This window comes from Enhydra lutris, unplaced genomic scaffold, assembly GCF_002288905.1.
Source record: "Enhydra lutris kenyoni isolate GAN:26980312 unplaced genomic scaffold, ASM228890v2 scaffoldscaffold64, whole genome shotgun sequence".
In the NCBI taxonomy this organism is placed as follows: Eukaryota; Metazoa; Chordata; class Mammalia; order Carnivora; family Mustelidae; genus Enhydra; species Enhydra lutris.
Window position 1 is genome coordinate 9,771,330 of NW_019154148.1, and position 21,265 is coordinate 9,792,594.

The following is a 21,265-nucleotide window of genomic DNA, read 5'->3' on the forward strand; positions in this document are numbered from 1 at the left end:
TCCAGATTGAAAATGAAGGGGTGGAGAATCATTTATCATGGTAATGGACATTAAAAGGAAGCTGGGGTAGCAATCTTTATATCAGACAAACTAGATTTTAAACCAAAGACTGTAATAAAAGATGTAGAAAGGCACCATATAAGAATAAAGGGGTCTATCTAAAAAGATCTCACAATTGTAAACATTTACATCCCTAACATAGGAGCAGTCAATTATGTAAGCCAATTAATAACAAAATTAAAGAAACACTGATAATAATACTATATTAGTAGAAGAATTTAACACCCCACTCACAGCAATGCACAGACAATCTAAACAGAAGATCAACAAGAAAACAAGGGCTTTGAGTGAAACACTGGACCGGATGGACTTCACAGATACACAGACCATGCCATTCTAAAGCAAGAGAATACACATTCTTCTCGAGTGCACATGGAACATTCCCCAGAAGAGACCACATAATGGGTCACAAAACAGGTTTCAAACAATACCAAAAGACAGATTATTCCCTGCATATTTTCAGACCACACTACTTTCAGTCTTGAACTAAATCACAGGAGAAAATGTGGAAGGAACACAAATATATAGAAGTTAAAGTGCATCCTACCAAAGAATGAATGGTTCAACCAAGAAATTAAAGAAGAATTAAAAATTCTTGGAAACAAATGAAAATGGGAAGAAACTCTTCAAAACCTTTGGAATGTAGTAAATATGGTCCTAAGAGGGAAGTCCATAGCAATACAAACTGCTCTCAAGGAACAACTAAGATTATAGGATCTGGAAAAAGAATAGCAAATAAAGCCTAAATCCATGAGAGGAAAAGAAATAATAAAGATTAGAGCATAAAATGATAAAATAGAAATCAAAAGAATAGTACAACAGATTAAGAAAACTAGGAGCTGGTTCTTTGAAAAATTAAGAAGACCAATAAACCCCTAGCCAGACTTATCAAAAATGAAAGAGAAAAGACTCAGATTAATAAAATGATAAATGAGAGAATGAGATTACAACCAATACCAAAGGATTATAAGAGCATATTATGAGAACATACATGCCAAGAAATTAGGCAATCTGGAAGAAATGGATGCGTTCCTGGAAACATATAGACTAACAGAACTGAAATAAGAAGAAATAGAAAACCTGAACAGACCTATAACCAGCAAAGAAATTGAAGCAGTAATCAAAAATCTCCCAAAAATCAAGAGTCTAGGACTAGATGGCTTCCCAGTGGAAATTTACCAAACATTTAAAGAAGAACTAAAGAAGAACATTTAAAGAAGAACCTATTTTTCAGAAGCTGTCTCAAAAAATAGAAAAAGAAGGAAAACTTCCAAACTCATTCTTTGAGGCCAGCATTACCTTGATCCCCAAACCAGACAAAGACCCCACCAAAAAGGAGAATTACAGACCAATATCTCTGATGAACATGGATGCAAATATTCTCACCAAGATACTAGCCAACAGGATCCATCATTACTCTATTTATTTTTTTGAATTTTTAAAATTTTTGTTAAAAGTGATTTTTTAGGCTACCTCAATAAAATATATTATAGTGTTCAGTTACAGTATATGGTACATCCACATTGCAGTACTAGGTTTATTTTAAACTACTTTTTAATTTAATTTAACTTAATTTAATTTAATTTTTTATTATGTTATATTAGTTACCATGTAGTACTTCATTAGTTTTTGATATAGTGTCCCACAATTCATTATTCACGTATAACACCCAGTGCTCATTGCAATATATGCCCTCCTTAATACCCATCGCTGGATAAACCATCTCTCACCCCCTACCCCTGTAAACCCTCTGAGGACATTATGAGAATGAAGGGAAAAATGAAGGGGGGGGGTAATCAGAGGGGGAGATGAACCAACATTACTTTAAAAGGATTATTCACCATGACCAAGTGGGATTTATTCCTCGGCTGCAAGGTGGTTCAATATCTGCAAATCAATGAATGTGATACACCACATTAATAAAAGAGAAGACAAAACCATAAGATACTCTCAAGATGTAGGGGAAAAAATTTTGACAAAGTAGAGCATCTTTCTGATGAAAACTCTACACAGTGAAGGCATAGAAAGAACATACCTCAATATCATAAAAGTCATCTATGAAAAGTCCACAGAAAATATCATTCTCAATGGGGAAAAACTGAGAACTTTCCCCCTAAAGTCAGGAACATAACAGGGATGCCCACTCTCACCACTGTTGTTTAACATAGTACTAGAAGTCCTAACCTCAGGAATCAGACAACAAAATAAATAAAATCATGTAAAGTGGCAAATAAGGAGCCAAACTCTCACTCTTTGCAGAAGACATGATACTCTAGGCAGAAAACCCAGACACCACCAAAAAACCACTAAAGCCAAAACAGGAATTCAACAAAGTTTCAGGATAAAGAATCAATGCACAGAAATCAGTTGCATTTCTATACACTAACAATGAGATAGAAGAAAGAGAAATCAAGGAATTGATCCCATTTACAATTGCACTAACAACCATAAACTACCTAGGAAGAAACCCAACCAAAGAGGTAAAGGATCTGTACTCTGAAAACTATATAAGACTCATGAAAGAAATTGAGAAAGACATGAAGAAATGGAAAAACATACCATGCTCATGGATTGGAAGAAAATATATTGTTAAAATGATTATGCTACCCAAAGCAATCTACACATTCAATCCAATCCCTATCAAAATACTATCAGCATTTTTCAAAGAGCTGGAACAAAGAATCCTATAATTTGTATGGAACCAGAAAAGACTTTGAATGGTCAAAGGAATTCTGAAATAGAAACCAAAGGGATGGCATCAAAATTCTGGACTTCAAGCTATATTACAAAGTTATAACCATCAAGATAGTATGGTACTGGCACAAAAACAGACACATAGATCAATGGAACAGAATAGAGAACCCAGAAATGGACCCTCAACTCTATGGTCAACTAACATTCAGCAAAGCAGAAATGAATATCCAATGGAAAAAGGACAGTCTCTTCAATAAATGGTGCTGAGAAAATTGGACAGCCACGTGCAGAAGAATGAAACTGGACCATTTTCTTACACCATACACAAAAAGAGACGCAAAGTGAATGAAAGACCAAAATGTGAGAGAGGAATCCATCAAAATCCTAGAGGAGAACCAGGCAGCAATCTCTTCAATCTCAGCTGCAACAACTTCTGGCCAGACATGTCTCCAAATGCAAGGGAAACAAAAACAAAAATGAACTATTGGGACTTCATCCAGATAAAAAGCTTCTTCACAGCGCCAGAAAAGTCAACAAAAGAGGCAACCTACAGAATGGGAGAAGGTATTTGCAAATGAAATATTAAAGGACAAGTATCCAAGATCTATAAAGAACTTATCAAACTCAACTCCCCAAAAAACAAATAATCCAGACAAGAAACGGGCTGAAGATACGAACAGACATTTCTCCAAAGAAGACATACACATGGCCAGCAGACATATATATAAAAAAAAAAAAAAAAATGCTCCGTATAACTTGGCATCAGGGAAATACAAATCAAAACCACAATGAGATACCACCTCACACCAGTCAGAATGGCTAAAATTAACAAGACAGGAAACAACAAATGTTGGTGAGGATGTGGAGAAAAGGGATCTCTTATACATATAGCATTGAGGGAATACAAGGTGGTACTGCTTTTCTGGAAAATAGTATGGAGTTTCTTCAAGAAGTTAAAAATAAAGGTATCCTATGACCCAGGGATTGCACTACTAGGTATTTACCCTGAAGATAAAAACGTAGTGATCTGAAGGGGTACCTGCACTCAATGTTCATAGCAGGAATGCCACAATACCCAAACAGTGGAAAGGGCTGAGATGTCCATTGGCAGATGAATCGATAAAGAAAGTGTGGTATATATATATATATATACAATAGAATATCACTCAGACATCAGAAAGGATGAATCCTTACAATTTACATCAATGTGAATGGAACTGGAAGATATTATGCTGAGCAAAATATATCAAACAGAGAAAGACAATTATCACATGGCTTCACTCATGTGCGAACTATAAGAAACAGCACAGAGGATCATAGGGGAAGGAAGGGAAACCTGAATGGGAAGACATCAGAGAGAGAGAAAAACCATGAAAAATTCTTAACTATAGGAAACAAACTGAGGGTTGTTGGAGGGGAGGTTAGTGGGGGGATGGGGTTATTGGATTATGGGCATTAAGGAGGGCATGTGATCTGGTGAGCACTGGATGTTATGTACAACTTATAAATTATTGAACACTACATCTGAAACTAATGATATACTATATGTTGGCTAATTGAGTTAAATAAAAAAATTAAAAACAAATTTAAAAAAGACCTTATCAAATGCAACACCCACAAAATAAATAATCCAGTCAAGAAATGGGCAGAAAAAATGAACAGCCATTTCTCCCAAGAAGACATATAAATGGCCAACAAACACATGAAAAAATGCTCAATATCACTTGGCATCAGGGAAATACAAATCAAAACCACAATGAGATACCACCTCTTACCAGTCAGAATGGCTAAAATTAGCAAGTCAGGAAACAACAAATATTGCTTAGGATGTGGAGAAAGGGGAACCCTCTTACACTGCTGGTGGGAATGCAAGCTGGTACAGCTACCCTGGAAAACAGTATGGAGAGTCCTCAAAAGTTAAAAAATAGAGCTAACCTACAACCCAGCAATGCACTACTAGGTATTTACCCAAAGGATATAATCATAGTGATTTGCACCCCAATGTTTATAGCAACAATGTCCATAGCAACAATGGAGTGACCCCAGATGTCCCTTGATAGACGAATGGATAAGGAAGATGAGGTATGTGTGTGTGTGTGAATGTATATGTGTGTGTGTGTGTGTGTGTGTGTGTGTGTGTATAACTCAGCTATCAAAAAATGAAACTTTACCATTTGCATCAGCATGGAGGGAACGAGAAGGTATTATGCTATGCAAAATATGTCAATCAGTGAAAGATAATCATCACATGATTTAACTCATGTTCAATTTAAGAAACAAAATAGAGAAACATAGGGCAAGGCAGGGAAAAATAAAATAGGACGAAATCAGAGAGGGAGACAATCCATAAGAGACTCTTTGCTTGTTTTCGTATTTGTTTTTAAATTTTATTGTGTAATATTAGTCACCATACAATACATCATTAGTTTTTGATGTATTGGTCCAAGATTCATTGTTTACATATACCATCAGTGCTCCCTAAGGAGGGCATACAAAGAAGCAAACTGAGGGTTGCTGGAGGGGAGGTTGGTGGGAGGATGGGGTAACTGGGTGATTCATGATACATTAAAAAAAAAAAAAAAGAAACCCTAAATACTCCACCAAAAGCCTACTAGAACTCATCAGTGAATTAGGTAAGGTCACAAGATACAGAATCAGTATACAGAAATCCACTGCATTTGTATAAAGTAATAATGAAGCAGCAGAGAGAAATTATTAAAACAATCCCATTTACAATTGCACCAAAAGTAATGAAATATCTGGGCATAAATAACTGAAGAGGTGAAAGACCTGCACCCCGAAAACTATAAAACAGTGATGAGAGAAACTGAAGACAACAGAAACACATGGAAAGACACCCCATGCTCATGGATTTGAAGAACAAATACGGTAAAAATGTCCATGTAATGCATAATAGTGTAACGATTTAATGCAACTGGTCCAAATACCAACAGCAATTTTCACAGAACTAGAGCAAGCAATACTAAAATTAGTGTGGAACCACACAAGACCCAAACAGCCAAAGTAATCTTGAAAAATAAAAACAAAGCTGGAAACATCCCAATTCCAGACTTCAGGTTATATTACAAAGCTGTAGAGATCAAAACAGTATGATGCTGGTACACGAATCAACACGAGATCAATGGGACAGAATTTTCATCTAGAAATAAAGCTGTACATATATGGTCAATTAATGTACAACAAAATAGGGACAAACACACAAAGGGAAGAGACAATTTTTTCCACAAATGGTTTTTGGGAAAACTGGACAGCTACATGCAAAATAATGAAACTGGACTACTTTTTATACCATACTGCAAAATAAACTCAAAATGGATTAAATACCTAAATGTGAGACACGAGACCATAATACTCCTAAAAAATATAACTGCACTGCTGGGTATTTACCCCAAAGACACAGAAGTAGTGAAAAGAAGGGCCATATGTACCCTAATGTTCATAGCAGCAATGGCCACAGTCACCGAACTGTGGAAAGAATGAAAATGCCCTTCAACAGACAAATGGATAAGGAAGATGTGGTCCATATATAGCATGGAGTATTATGCCTCCATCAGAAAGGATGAATACCCAGCTTTTGTATCAACATGGATGGGACTGGAAGAGATTATGCTGAGTGAAATAAGTCAAGCAGAGAAAGTCAACTACCATATGGTTTCACTTACTTGTGGAGCTTAAGGAATAACACGGGGGACATAGGGAGATGGAGAAGAGAAGTGAGTTGGGAGAAATCAGAGGGGAAGACAAACCCTGAGAAACTGTGGACTGTGAGAAACAAACTGAGGGTTTTGGAGGGGAGAGGGTGGGAGGTTGGGTGAGCCTGGTGCTGGATATTATGGAGGGCACGTACTGCATGGGGCACTGGGTGTGGTGCACAAAACAATGAATTCTGGAACACTGAAAAGAAATTTAAAAAATAAATAAAAATTAAAAAAAAATATATGCAGTAATCACTTGGACATCTCTCTCAGGAACATATTATGGATATCCTCCAGGCAGGATAAACAAAACAATAATAAGCCATTATGACCATGACAAAACCAAAGGCTTTTTTAAAGTGAAGGAAACAATAAACAAAACAAAAGGCAGTCTAGCATATGAAGAAGATATTTGCAAATGATACATCTGATAAGGTGTTAATATAGATAATGTATAAAGAACTTCTACAACTCAACAGGGAAAAAGATATCCAATTTAAAAATAGGCAGAGGACCTGAGTAGATATAACAAAACCAAAAACATATGCCAATAGATATGAATAGATGTTCAACATCAATAATCATCAAGGGAATACAAATCATATCAACAATGAGACATCATCTCAACATTTCAACCAGTCAGAATGGCTAGTGATAAAAAGATAAAAAGTAACAAGTATTGGCGAGGATGTAGGAAAAGAGGAGATATCATGTATTGTTGCAGGAATATAAATCGGTGCAACCACTGTGGAAAGCTGAATGCAATATCCTCAAAAAATTAAAAATAAAAGTATCACCTAGCCCAGTAATTTCATTCCTGGGAATTTACCTAAAACAATAGCACTAACACAAAATGGTATCTGCACCTCTATGTTTATTGCAGCATTAGTTACAATAGTCAAGATATGGAAGCAACGCAAGTGTGCACTGATAGACCAATAGAAAAGACCATGCACTATATATAATGGAATATTACTCAGCCATAAAGAACGAGAGCTTGCCATTTGCAATGACATGGATGGGCTTACAAGGTCTTATACTAATTGAAATAATTCAGAAAAATAAAGATAAATACGATATAATTTTATTTATATATGGCGTCTAAGCAGACAACAAAAAAACACTATGAAATACAGAGAACAAATTAGTAGCTGCCTCAGGGGAGGTAAGGCAAGGGGAGGGGGGAAAGGTAAATAAATGAAGGAGATTAAGAGATACAAACTTCCATGTATAAAGAATATAAATACAGAGATGAATGGTACAACATAGGGAATGTAAATAATATTGTAACAATGTTCTATGGTGACAGAGGGTGACACATTTACCAAGGGGAGCTTTGAGTAATGTCTAGAGCTGTTGTATTCATATTATGTGCACTTAAAGCTAATATAATATTTTATGTTAATTGTGCGTCAATTAAAAAAAAGAAGAGGGGAAGAAACTCCACATAGGAGGAGGGACTTGCTATTTGCAGGGCATCACCAGACTTTACTGGGTTGATGGCAAGTCTCATTTCTTTTTCTCCTTTTTTAAAACGACAGTTTTATTGAGCCATAGTTCACCTAGGTCTTATTTCTTAACCTACTTGTCAGTAAAACAGATGTTTATTTGAAAACACATTAATAAAAATATTTTTATTCTTTTGTTATTTTATTTTACATAATTTTTTTTACTTTTGTTTTTTAATTCTGGTTAGTTAACATACACTTTTCCATTAATTTTAGTTGTACACTATTTTAACAGGAGGAGGGTTGAGTGTGCATGTCCGCAACTATTACCAAATATCAAATGAAAAATTCAAGGTGCGGGACATTGTGTAAGAAAGGCTGCCATTTTTATAAATAGGAGAAAATGGATTGTGCATATTTGCTCATACATTCATAAAATGGACGACATGGTCTCTCTAGCACAGACACTTGACAAGGCCCATTGTCAAGTGGAGGGACATATTATTGCATACATTTTATACCCCTTGAATTGTAAACTATATAAGGATTTACATTTTAAAAATATGAAAAGAAAAATTAAAGCCAGGATATGGCTCCCCAGGACACAGGGTTACTCCCTATTCAGTTTCCACCCCAATTGGGTATACTGTCTTTTAATTCCTGCACTAACCATGCAGAGTTAGCAAAGTCTCACCAGGTTTCAGGGCTCAGTCCTTCAGAAGACTACTCTCACTTCAGACACCAGCTGCACTGGGGGATGGGGGGTCCCCAGGTCACCTGGATCTCCAACTGTCTACAAATTAGAGGGGTCCTGTAACCCCCTCAGGCTTGCTAATTGATCAGAATGATTCACATGAGTCAGGCAAGTGTTATACTTACAATTCCAGTTTTATTTAAAAGGGTACATATAGGGTGGGTTCTGGTGGGGAGTACACAGCTTCCATGCCTCTGTCCATGGAGCCAGAGTATGCAACCTTCCAGAACGTCAATGCAAATATCAACTAAGAAGCCCACTGAGCCTTGGTGTCTAGGGTTTTGGTTGATGTTTCATTACAAAGACATGATTGCTTAAATCACTGGCTACTTAATTGAGCTCAGTGTCTACCCTCTTCTCCTCCCAGATGTTCAGCTGGCCCAGAGCCTCTACACTATGTTGACAGGGTTGGTTTCCTGGTGGCCAGCCACTGACCTGAAGCAATTTAGGATCCTGCCTGGAATCACTTCATTAGCTAAACAAAGTCAGCTTCCAACAGTCAGGAAATCCCCAGGGATTCTGAAGCTCTTGCCAGGAACCAGGGACTAGGACTAGGTACCCTCTTTACTAGACTTCACTTCCCATAGAGTATGGGCTGTCCAAGGTTAACAGGTGAGGCATGACTGTCATTTTCCCAAGACTGTGTTCTTTGAATGTGCATTCAGATTCGGCCTGGCCTGGAGTCTGGGGCTCAGTTAGGTGTCCTTTGGGGTCACTGAGAAGGCTGCTGCCTGGGATTCTGTGTCCTCCTCTCACTCATGAAGCCAAAAACACACCATATCAATGGTCCTGATGCCTTTCAGTTTCCCTTCCTGGCGATGGCTGTGTTTCTCGGAAAAGGAGCCCTCAGAACTTCAATTTCACTTTCTATTCCTGGAAATGCAGGGCTCTGCAATGTGATGGCTGCTTCTTTTTACTATTGGTCAGAATCCTCTGAGGGTGGAGCAGAGGCCAGAGATGATTTAAGTCCTGCCTGCTCCTCACAGGCAGTATAGACATTAGGGGTGACCGTCAGCTCTTTCTCTCTTCAGTGACTAAACCAGCACACAGTACCTGTTCCAGTGCAAGGCCAGTCTGAGCAGCAGTGCTCCTGCTGTGGGCTGCAGGGAGCACATCCACCAGGCTCAGCATCTCCTGAGCTGCCCAAGGACACATTCAGAGCTCAACACTGACACCAGGTGTCTCTTTCCCTCCAGGAGCTGGTAAGCAAGAAATCACAGATTTGTATGTCTAAGCTTGGGAGAACCTGGATGCTTGATCTCGGGTGCTGTGGGCTTGAAAGGCTGAGGGGCAGGATGTCTGGTGCATGGCTGTGAGCCAGTTAGAGCATTTAACTATTTGGGACATTTTCAGAGGGAGGTTGGAGGACAAACTTTATTCCTGTGAACTGCAGAAGGATCATGTGAATGTCTGGGGTGTCAGCGGATGGGGCTTTTCCCCTATAGCTTCCTGATCAGACACCCCCTACTCCCTATCTCATGCCCAACTACCTTTCTGTGGGGGAGACAATGCATGTATTATCTATTAATGACACAATTCAAATAAATAATTTTTTTTAGAGATTTTATTTATTTATTTATTTGACAGAGATCACAAGTAGGCAGAGAAGTAAGCAGAGAGAGGGGGGTATGCAGGCTTCCTGCCGAGCAGAAAACCTGATGTGGGGCTGGATCCCAGGACCCTGAGACCATGACCTGAGCTGAAGGCAGAGGCTTTAACCCACTGAGCCACCCAGGTACCCCTTAAATAAATAAATTTTAAAGGATGATTAGCTTTATTATATGATTCATGAATTAGGCATCATCTTATCTAGCAAACAGAAAGGGGCTCCATTGAGCTGTAGGAAGGGAAATATTTTTAAAGGAAGAGAGGAAGAGAAAAAGAAAGAAATCATTAACAGTTCCTTTGCCACTGTGAGGGCATCTGCTTTGCAGCAGGGCAAACTTCTATCGAAAACACACATACAGTAAGAAGAACACATTGATGACTCCAGCTAGGTGACAGCTGAATAAAGACCTGTTACTGTTACTGTTATATTAGTTAGAGGGATACAAGATAGTGATTCAACAGTTCTATGCAATGCTCAGTACTCTTCGCGATAAATGTACTCTCAACCCCCACCCTCTGTTTCCCCCATCCTCTACCAACGTCCCCTCTGGTAACCATCAGTTTGTTCTCTTTAGTGGGGAGTCTGTCTTTGACTTTGTGGCTTCCTCATCTTTTTTTTTCCCCATTGCTCATTTGTTCTCTTTTTTGAATTCCACAAATCAGTGAAATCATATGGTGTTTGTCTTTCTCTGACTAGTGCAAGAGGCTTACTGTTTGTTATACACTGTAGCCCCATTCATGTCTTCGCAGAAGGCGAGATTTCATTTCTTTTTAATAGCTGAGTAATATTCCATGGAGTACTAAATTCTACATCTTCTTTATCCATCTATGCACATGTGGGCGGCTTCTCTAATTTGGCTTTTGGAAGTAATGCTGCAATACACATAGAGATAATGCATCCCCTTGAACTGGTGTCTTCGTGTTTGTTGGGTAAATACCTAGTAGCACGATTACTGGACTCTATGGTAGTTCTACTTTTAACTTATTTAGAAATTTCAAAGCTATTTTCCACACTGACTGCACTAGTGTACTTTCCTACCAGCAGTGTAAGAGGATTCATTTTCCTCCACACTTGCACTAACACCTTTGTACTTAGTGTTTTTAATGTTAGCCTTTCACAGGCATGAGGTGATGTTTCACTGTGGTTTTGATCTGCATTTCCCTCAAGATAAGTGGTGTCGAGCATCATTTTTGTGTCTGTCGGCCATCTGGATATCTGCTTTAGAGAAATTGCTATTTACGTCTTCTGCCTATTTTAGTAATTGAATTTTTTTATGGTTTTACTTGTATTAGTTCCTTATATATTTTGGATACTAACTCATCATAACATATGTCATTTACAAACACCTGTTCCCATTCAATAGGCTGTCCTTTAGTTTTGTTGAGAGTTTACTTCACCATGCACAACCTTTTAATTTTGATGTGGTCCTTATTGTTTATTTCTGCTTAAGTTTCCCTCACCTCCGAAGACCTACCTATAAACTGTTACAGTGGCTTCTGTCTGAGACAACACAGCATGTGCACTCTTCTGTGGTTTCAGGTCTCACTTTACATCTTTAATTCATTTTGAGTTTGTGTTTGTAGGTGGGATAAGACAGTGTTCCAGATTCATTCTTTGGCATGTAGCTGTCCAGATTTCCCAACAGCATCTGTCTGTTGCCCATTGTATATTCTTTCCTGCATTGTCAAAGATTAATTGAATATATAATTGTGGGGCTATTCCTGGGTATCTTACTCTGTTCCATTGAGCTCTGTGTCTATTTTTAGGCCAGTATCATACTGTGTTGATTGCTATGGGTTTGTAATCTAACCTGAAGTCTGGAGTTGTGATACCTCCAGGTTTGTGTTTCTTTCTCAAGGTGGTGTTGGCTCTTTGGGTCTTTCCTTTGTGGTTCCCTACCAATTTTAGAAGTATTCATTCCATTTCTGTGAAAAATGTTGTTGGTATGTTTGTAGATCTTACACGGAATCTGTAGACTTTATGGATTGTAGAGACATTTTAACAACATTTGTTTTTCCAACCCATGAACATGAAAACTCTTTCCATTTCTTTGTGTTGCTTTCATTTTCTTTCTTCTGTGTTTTACAGTCCTCATAATGGCCATTGTACTAGCTCTGAGTGCTGACAGCAGTTTGTTACGAAGCTAGCCTTAAATGGAGGTTAACACACATTTCTGTCCACTTATATCCAATAGCAAATAGGAGGCAACTGATACATGTTTGTCTGGCCTTATTTTGTGGCTCCCAACCTGAAGGGTACCAAGGCAAGTTATCTGGAACACAAAACAGGCTTGTAGACTTTTATGGCTTCCAGTACCATAGTTCTTTTTTTTATTTAAGTTTTTGTTTAAATTCAGGATAATTAACATAAAGTGTAATATCAGCTTCAGGTGAATAATGTAGTGATTCCACACTTACTTACATCTGGTGCTCATCACAATATGTGCCCTCTTAATACCTATTACCTATTTCACCCAACCCATAACTCTGGTAACCATCAGTTTCTTGTCTCTAATTAAGAGTCTCTTTCTTGGTTCACCTCCCTTTTTTGCCCACTATGATCATTTTTTTCCCTTAAATTCCACATATGAGTGAAATAATGTGTTATTCTTTCTTTCACTCACTGACTTATTTTACATAGTATAATACACTCTACCTCTGTACATGGCATTGCAAATGGCAAGATTTCATATTTTTATGGCTGCATAATATTCAGTTATATATGTGCATGTGGTATATATGTGTAGCCCATCTTCCTTATCCATTCATCAGTTGATGGACATTTGAGCTCTTTCCGTAATTTGGCTATTATAGGTAAGATTGCTATAACCTTCAGGGTGCTATAACCTTCAGGGTGCTATAACCTTCAGGGTGCACATAACCCATTGGATCAGTAATTTTGTAACATTTAGTGAATACCTGCTAGTGCAAGTACTGGGTCATAGGGCAGTCCTATTTTTAACTTGCAGAGGAAATGCCACACTGTTTTCCAGTGGCTGCACCAGTTTTCTACACTCCCACCAACAGGGTAACAGTCAGAACCATCATTCTTAGGTGTAAAATAAACAATGTGCCCAGGGTAGAGCACTTACCTCTTTGGATTTTTAAGGATTCCGTTTATGTTTCACTTGGTTATTTATTCACTTGTTTATCTATTGTTTATCTTTAAGCTAAGCCTTTATCTCGTGGACTATTAAGAGAAACCAAAGTACTCAGGTAGTGGAACTATGCACACAGCAGTAACCAAAGAACTAGGGCACAGGGCAAGGATTGAACAGCACACCTCCAAGAATAGGGAGAATAGGGACCGCCACCTGATTCCACACACACGGAGAATTGTAGCTGCCACCTACAGTTGCCAACTTGGAATCTGAGTTCACAGCCAGGGGCTAGTTTTAGAAGTTACTCTGGACTGTCCCATAGAGTGCTTTCTATACATTACCATCATTGTCCGTCATGAGCTAAACCAGCAGGTTCCATTAATAAAGACTGCAGACAAGAAACAGGGAACAGCCTAAGCCAGCAAAAAGCAGTAAATGCAGACTGTGGACTGGACTGGGGAAGGAATTCCAATGTGAATTTCTGGACTCAACCATGGGCTAAGGCCTTGTGCTCTGTCACTGCCTGCTGTGTCTGTGAGAGAGTGATTCATTAACTCTGGACTGCCAATTCAATCAGAAGCTCTCATGCAAAAGACAGCAGCGCTCAAAACAAGATGGCCTTACCAATGGCCATGGAAATGCTGAGAGAGAACATGAACTCAAAAGGATTTGTGGGAAACCACACCTGTTTCCTTGTTGTCCCCAAATACTGTCAGAAGTTTGCTTTGAATCTAGACACCGCCAACAAATCTAGTAAACAAATTCAACCAAGTAAATTCTAAAGACCTAATCGGCTTTCTTAAATAACTTTTTTTCTTAAATAATTTTTGATTTGGGTAGTGTCCCATCTAGGGAATAGAAAGGAACTCCAGTGAGCTGTAGAAGTAGAAAGGTTTTTAAGTGAGGAGAGAAAGCAGAAAAACAATGATTGGCAAAGATCCATTGTTTTAGGCAAGGTTGTTCTAAGAGGAGAGAAGAGGATCCATCAGTATACTTTCTAGTGCCCCTTTCACCCTTGACAAGCTAAATTGCCACACTTTACTCTTCTAAGGAGAATGTTTGCATGCCCATTTCATATGTGTGGAACTCCAAACAATGTACACTTGGTCTGAAAAACTTCTTCTCCAATTTGTTTTCACCATCCTCTCTTCTGGGCTGCAGTTCTGGCTGCCAGGAAGCCCCTGGAAGATGTGTCTGATCCCTCACTGTAAGTCAAAGACACTTCTCCAGCCTGCATCCTACCCAGACATCAGTGGTGACTTGAAATGACTTGTTTCCTGGGCTAAAAATTTTGTTCTTCATCTCTATAGGGAATAGTATACAAATCTTTCACATTACCTTTGGTGCTAGGTACAGGATTTCTCCTGGTGCCCCCTCTCAAGATATAAGCCTCCAGTGATTAAAGAGGTCCAAGATTCCAGAACCAACTTTGTTTCATTGACCTCAGAGAATGAGGTCAGACGGACCTCTTTACCATGGCTGCCTCACATTCCAATCAGCTTCAGTCTTTGTTAACATCATTTGTTACATCAGTGACACGTTATACAGCTCTTTATACTGACAATTTCCTGTAGTTCATCATGTCCACTAGGTGAATATCTCCCTGACTTCTGTTCTGTTCTGTCCCCTTTAATACACAGGCAAGAGGCAGGGGATGTGTGGGATCTCAGGACAGTTGGGATGGTCCATAGAAAGTCCCAAGTGGATAGTCCAGCATGACTTCTTAGAACATGAGAATCCATACCACCTGCTGTTTCTGCTCCAGGTAAAACAGAAAGAGTCCTTTCCACACCTTGTTCCATTAGCCAACATACTTTCTAGTTAAAAGAAACCACATTTGCAATCATTAAAAGTTTCTATCTCCTAAGGAAGTATACAGTATCTTTTCTGAGAAAGAAAGGAGCCACTCATCTTTATTTAGCTGCCCCACATGAGAACCAAAGTCCATGACATGAGGTGGGAGGTGATCAGAAGAGGACGTTCTGGAGGGACTCACACCTCAGATGGGAAGGGGTGTGAGGGTAAATGCTGGTGCTATCTTCTTAGATTTGCCACATGAAGAAATACTAATTTCATAACATTACATATAAAGACAAGTGAAGCAAGATAAATAAAGGATAATGTGGTCAAGAAAGTTTGGATAGAAAAATTAGTCTGCAAGACTGAACAGTACCTTAAAGAAAAAGAGCTTTCCAAGATAAGGAAAGAGCCTGAGCAAGGGCAAACTTTACATCCAGGTCAGAAGTCCACACAATGCCTAGACAGAAAAAGAAGGGCTTCTGGATACAATGTCGTGTCCAGAACTGATGTTATACCTGTCCTTAACAGCACAGCCCAAGCCACCCCTTGTTGCACTAACTATTTTTCCTTCCCTCTTGTCTCCTCCCCATAGTGCCTTCTACTGCTCCAGCCATGGGTCAGTCCTCCTCTTCCTCTTCCACACCCTCTCCTATAGAGGGTGGTGATTTGATCTCCAGCTTTGACAAGTTTTTTAAGGACTTCAAACTAGAAAGTGAAATGCTCTCTCAGGAAGCCATCACATTGATTCAGTCACACCTGGAGAAGGGGGACCTTCAGAGAGCAGTTTCTGCAATTAATGATGCACTGAGAGACATTGACAATGCCCCTCTGAACATTGCTGTGATTGGGGAGTCTGGGGCAGGGAAGTCCAGCTTCATCAATGCCCTGCTGGGAGTCAAGCAAGATGATGAAAACGCTGCCCACACAGGGCCAGTGGAGATAACCTTGGAGAGAGCCAAATACGAATACAAAAAATTTCCCAATGTGATGTTATGGGACCTGCCTGGCCTGGAAACCACTCTACTTCCACGGCATGAGTATTTACAGAAAATGAAATTTGGGCAGTATGATATCTTTATTATCGTCTCTGCTGTACGCCTCAAAATGAATGATTTGGATCTGGCTGTAGCAATTAGGAAAATGAAGAAGCATTTCTATTTTGTCCGAACTAAAGTGGACCTTGATTTAAATAATCTAAGAACCTGTAAACCCAGCACATTCAATAGGGATGAAATCCTGCAAAGGATCCGCAATGACTACGTGACTCATTTGGAGAATGTTAATATGGGTGACACTCAGATCTTCTTAGTCTCCAGCCTTGAATTGTCTGACTATGATTTCCAACACCTAGAGACCACGCTTCTGAGGGAGCTCCCAACCCACAAGCACCAAAAGCAGCATATCTTCATGCAATACTTGTCAACTGTTGCTGAGGCTGCCATTGACCAGAGGAGGGATTCCCTGAGACAGAAGGTCTGGTTGGACGCCCTGAAGGCTAGAGTTTTGGCGACCATACCTTTCATGAGTTCGATCATTGATATTGATGTGGTGAAGCTGGAAGAAACTTTAAGCTTCTACAGGTCTCACTTTGGGCTGGATGATGCATCCCTAGAAATCATAGCCAAGCACTTGAACGTGTCAATAGGGAAACTCAAGACGAACCTCAGGTCTCCCCATTTGCTATCAGTTGAGAAGGATGAGGAGGCATTAGAGAAAAAATTGTTGACATATGTGGAAAAATCCAGAGCAGAATTTAGTGGAGGACTCATTGCCACTACTATGTATGTTCAGAATATTTTCTATTTGAAAATTTATTTCCTTGAGTGTGTGGCAAATGATGCTAAAGTTCTTCTTAGAGAAGAGAATTTTAAGGATGTTGTGGGCTCTGGACAAGCCTCTCTACTTCAGCATGTCAGGAATGATAATGGGAAAAGTGAAGCAACCAGTTGCTGATTCTTCTCAGTGTTGTCGTGGTGGCTGGTGCCTGGAACATTGACTTCAGGCTCCGTTGAAGCAGTCCTGTCCCACTGCCCTCAAGGTGTATCACAGACATTTCCATAATATACTCTTGAACAAACTACCCACTTAGTGACTATTATTTGATAGTAAGAGCAATCAGCTCTAAAGAATCCTTCCTTCAGATGATCTTAGTCCTTGTATGATGGTTACTTCATAGCCAGCACTGGTTTTTCTACTGACATCTCGTAAAAAATGGCTGTGCACACAGTAGGTCCTCAAAAGTGATTTTTAAATGAATGCAAACATAGTGCATCTTGGTGTTCCTGACATTTTGCTGGGAATGCATACATTCTGATCATTAATAGATTCTCAATTAAGGTGACTGATATCCTCCTTGTCTTTTCTAGACTTATCATTTTATTTAAGAACATAACAGATGGTGAGCTGAACATGTGTCACCGGAAATGAAAGAGAAACATCAGCTAAGGAAAACCGTTATCTGGGGTATGTTGTGAGAGGGACAAGTACATAAGACGGGGACATAGTCCAAGGTTTGCATATTACAATCAACACCCCTTGGTTGCTCTCAGCATATTTTGCATCTGAACTTGAGAGGTTAGGGAATAAGAGACAAGAGGGTTGTGACAAATCTAAGTGGAAATTTTTAAAAATTACAAAAGTTTTTCTTAATCATATCCGATCCCTCATCTAATAAGAGGAATGCCAATTAGAAATGTCGTATCACTAACATATCATTTATCATATCATTACACTGGAGGAGATTGCATAGTGTGACATTCCATGGGTGAAACAGCAGAAAATTGTTGTTGTCATGCAATGTTGGTGTTTGCACAAAATGATCTGCCTGTAATGTGGTGAATTAAGCCATCTCCATTAAAGTTACACACTCATTTACACTTTGCCCCAGTAATCTCACATTGAAGAACCTGGGCCATAGAAATTGAGAATAGATTAATGGCTGGCAGGGGGTTGGAAAGTGGGGGAAATATGTAATGCTGCTGAAAGAACGCCTCTTTCAGTTACAAGGTGAATGTGTGGCAAGATGACTATACTTAGTAACACTGTGCAATAGTACAACAATACTTGAAATTTGCAAGAGTAGACCCTCCACCTGTTCACCCCACACACAAAGGATAAATATGTGAGGTGATGGATGTGTTAATTAATTTCGTTGCAGTAATCATTCCACCTTATGTATATATATATCTCAAATCATCACCTTGTACATTTGAAATATATATGATTTGTTTGTCAGTTTTACCTAAGTTAATCTGGGGAAAAAGAACAAAACTGGAAAAAAATACAAAATATGTCTGCTCAAAACTATTAATCGCAGCACTGACTGAAATGGTAAAACACAAAAATCCAATGTTCTTCAGCAGGAAATGTTACAGCCACAAAATAGATGACTGGACAAGTGTACAAAGGAGTAACACCCTGTACACTGCTATGCTCTCATCTCCAGGATATATTGTTCAGTGCAAGAAGTAAGTCCATATATCATGTTAGTGATGATCTAAGACAGTGCAAAATATGAATAAATATTTGCTATGTTCTTCAATTAAAAGACACCTTCAGTAATAAAATTCTTTTATAGGGGAATTAGTGGTACCATATGTAAGAGACACTGTAAGGGCTAGATTTTACTCAGTGAAACTTCTTCTACATTGGAACACACCACAAGGTTTACAAAGCTCGATAACTGTATGATTAAACAAAAAGACCCAACATTTATAGAGATAGACAGAATAAAACAAATTAAGCTAAGGTTGTTCTTGGCATAAGAAAATAGAAATTATTTCAAGATTCTATTTATTTATTTATTTGTACTTATTTATTTATTTTTAATTTTTAAAATTGCATTATAGTTAACATGCAGTGTTATATTAGTTTCAGGGGGTAGAAACAGTGATTCAACACATCTAACCATGACTCGGTGCTCATCCTGATGAGTGCACTCATTCCCCAACATCTATTTCACATATCCTACCACCTACCTCCCCTCTGGGAACCATCAGTTTCTTCTCTGTAGTTAACAGTCTATTTCTTGACTTTTCTCTCTTTTTTTATCCCCCTAGGATCATTTATTTGGTTTCTTAAGTTCCACATATGAGTGAGATACTATGGCGTTTTTCTTTCTCTGACTTACTTATCTTGCTTAGAGAGCACAATGCTCTCTAGCTCCATCCAAGTTGTTGCATATAGCAAGCTTTCATTCTCTTTCATGGCTGAGTAATATTCTGGTATACATCATATACTTCCTTATCCATTCATCCATGGATGGACACTTGGGCTCTTTCCATAATTTGGCTATCGTAGATAATGCTCCTATAAATATCAAGGTGCAAGTACCCCTTCAAAACTGCGTATTTGTATCCTTTTTGTAATTACCTAGTAGTGCAATTGCTGGATCCCAGGGCAACTCTATGTTTAACGTTTTGAGGAACCTCCATACTGTTTTCCAGATTGGCTGCACCAGTTTGCATTCCCATCAACAACATGGGAGGGTTCCTTTCCTCCGCATCCTCAGCAGCACGTTTCGTGTGTGTGTGTGTGTGTGTGTGTGTGCGTGCGCGCGCGCGTGCGCATGTGCGCACGCACGTGTGTTTATTTCAGTCCCTCTGAAAAGTGTGAGGTGATATCTCATTGGGCTTTAGTTTGCATTTCCTGATGGTCAGTGATGTTGAGCATCTTTTCATGTGTCTGTTGGCCATCTGTACATCTTCTTTGGAGAAATGGCTGTTCATGTCTTCTGCTTATTTTTGAAATTTGATTACTTGGGTTTTTTGATGTTGAGTTTCATCAGTTAGGATATTAACCCCTCATTGGATAGATCATTACCAAATACTGTCTATTTAGTAGATTGTCTTTTTGATTATTGATGGTTTTTTTCACTGTACAAACCTTTTTTTTTTATGTGGTCCCAACAGTTTATTTTTTGTTTTGTTTCCCCTGCCTCAAAAAACGTTGCTATACCTAAAGTCGGACACTTCTTGTTCTCTCCTAGGATTTTTATGGTTTCAGGTCTCACATTTAGGTCTTCAATGCATTTGAGTTCACGTTTACAAATGATGTCAGAAACTGGTCCAGTTTCATTGTTTTGCATGTAGCTTTCCAGTTTTCCCAACTCCATTTTTTGAAGAGAATGCCTTTTTCCCATTGCACAGATTCATAGAGCATATAATTGTGAGTTTATTTCTGGGTCCTCTATTTTGTTCTAGTGATGTTGTGTCTATTTTTGTACAAATACCATAATGTTTTGATTACTACACTTTCTATTATATCTTGAAATCTGGAATTATGATATCTGCAGATTTGTTCTTGTTTTTTTTTTTCAAGTTTCCCGTGAATATTCAAAGTATTTTGTGGTTCCAATTTTAGGATTTCAGGACTCTTCTAAGGGTTTTTTTTAGGTCTGTTTATTTGTATTTTGATAGGGCTTGCATTGAATCTGCACATTGTGTTGCATACTATAGGCATTGAACATTTATTGAGTTTTCCAGTCCATGAGTGTGGTATATATTTCCATGTGTCTGGGTCATCTCCAATGTCCTTCATCAGTGTGTTATAGTTTTCTGAGTACAGGTCTTTTGCCTCCTTGGTTAAGTTTATTTAAGCTTTTTTTGCATTTGTATTCATCAGAGCTAGTGCCCTGTTATTTCCTTTTTTTATAGTGTCTTTATCTACTTTTGGTCTCAAGGTAATGCTGGCCTCTCAGAATGAATTTGGAAGTTTTCCTTCCTCTTCTGTTTTTTGGAATTGTTTCAGAGAAATAGGTTATTAACTCTTCTTAACTGTTTAATAGAATTCATCTTTGAAGGTGTGTGGTCCTGGACTTTGCTGGGAGTGTTTTGAATTATAATCCCATTTCATTGCTAGGTATCAGTCTGTTCACATTTTCTATTCCTTCTTGCATCAGGTATGGAGGGGTGTATGTTTCTAAAAATTTAGCCTTTTTTTCCTAAGCTTTCCAATGTGTTCTCTTATAGTCCTTTAACTTTCTGTGGTGTCAGTAGTTACTTTTCCTTATCTTCTGATTCTGATTATTTAAATCCTCTTGTCTCTATGTCTCTCTCTTTCTCTGATGAGTCTGGCTAAACATTT

At 38.6% G+C, this 21,265-nt stretch overlaps 1 protein-coding gene across 4 annotated transcripts; it reads left to right on the forward strand.

Moving 5' to 3' along the window:
• Window positions 1–9,679: 9,679 nt before the first annotated feature.
• LOC111158890 (T-cell-specific guanine nucleotide triphosphate-binding protein 1-like) lies at window positions 9,680–17,261 on the forward strand. Of its 4 annotated transcripts, none has more exons than XM_022521189.1 (3): window positions 9,680–9,874; window positions 15,022–15,146; window positions 15,774–17,261. In XM_022521189.1, the coding sequence occupies exon 3, from the start codon at window positions 15,794–15,796 to the stop codon at window positions 17,132–17,134; it is 1,341 nt and encodes a 446-aa protein (XP_022376897.1). In that variant the 5' UTR covers window positions 9,680–9,874; window positions 15,022–15,146; window positions 15,774–15,793; the 3' UTR covers window positions 17,135–17,261. The 4 variants fall into 4 exon arrangements, with proteins under 4 accessions (XP_022376897.1, XP_022376895.1, XP_022376896.1 ...); XM_022521188.1 differs by lacking the exon at window positions 9,680–9,874 and adding an exon at window positions 10,373–10,407; XM_022521187.1 differs by lacking the exon at window positions 15,022–15,146.
• The last annotated feature ends 4,004 nt before the right edge of the window (window positions 17,262–21,265 follow it).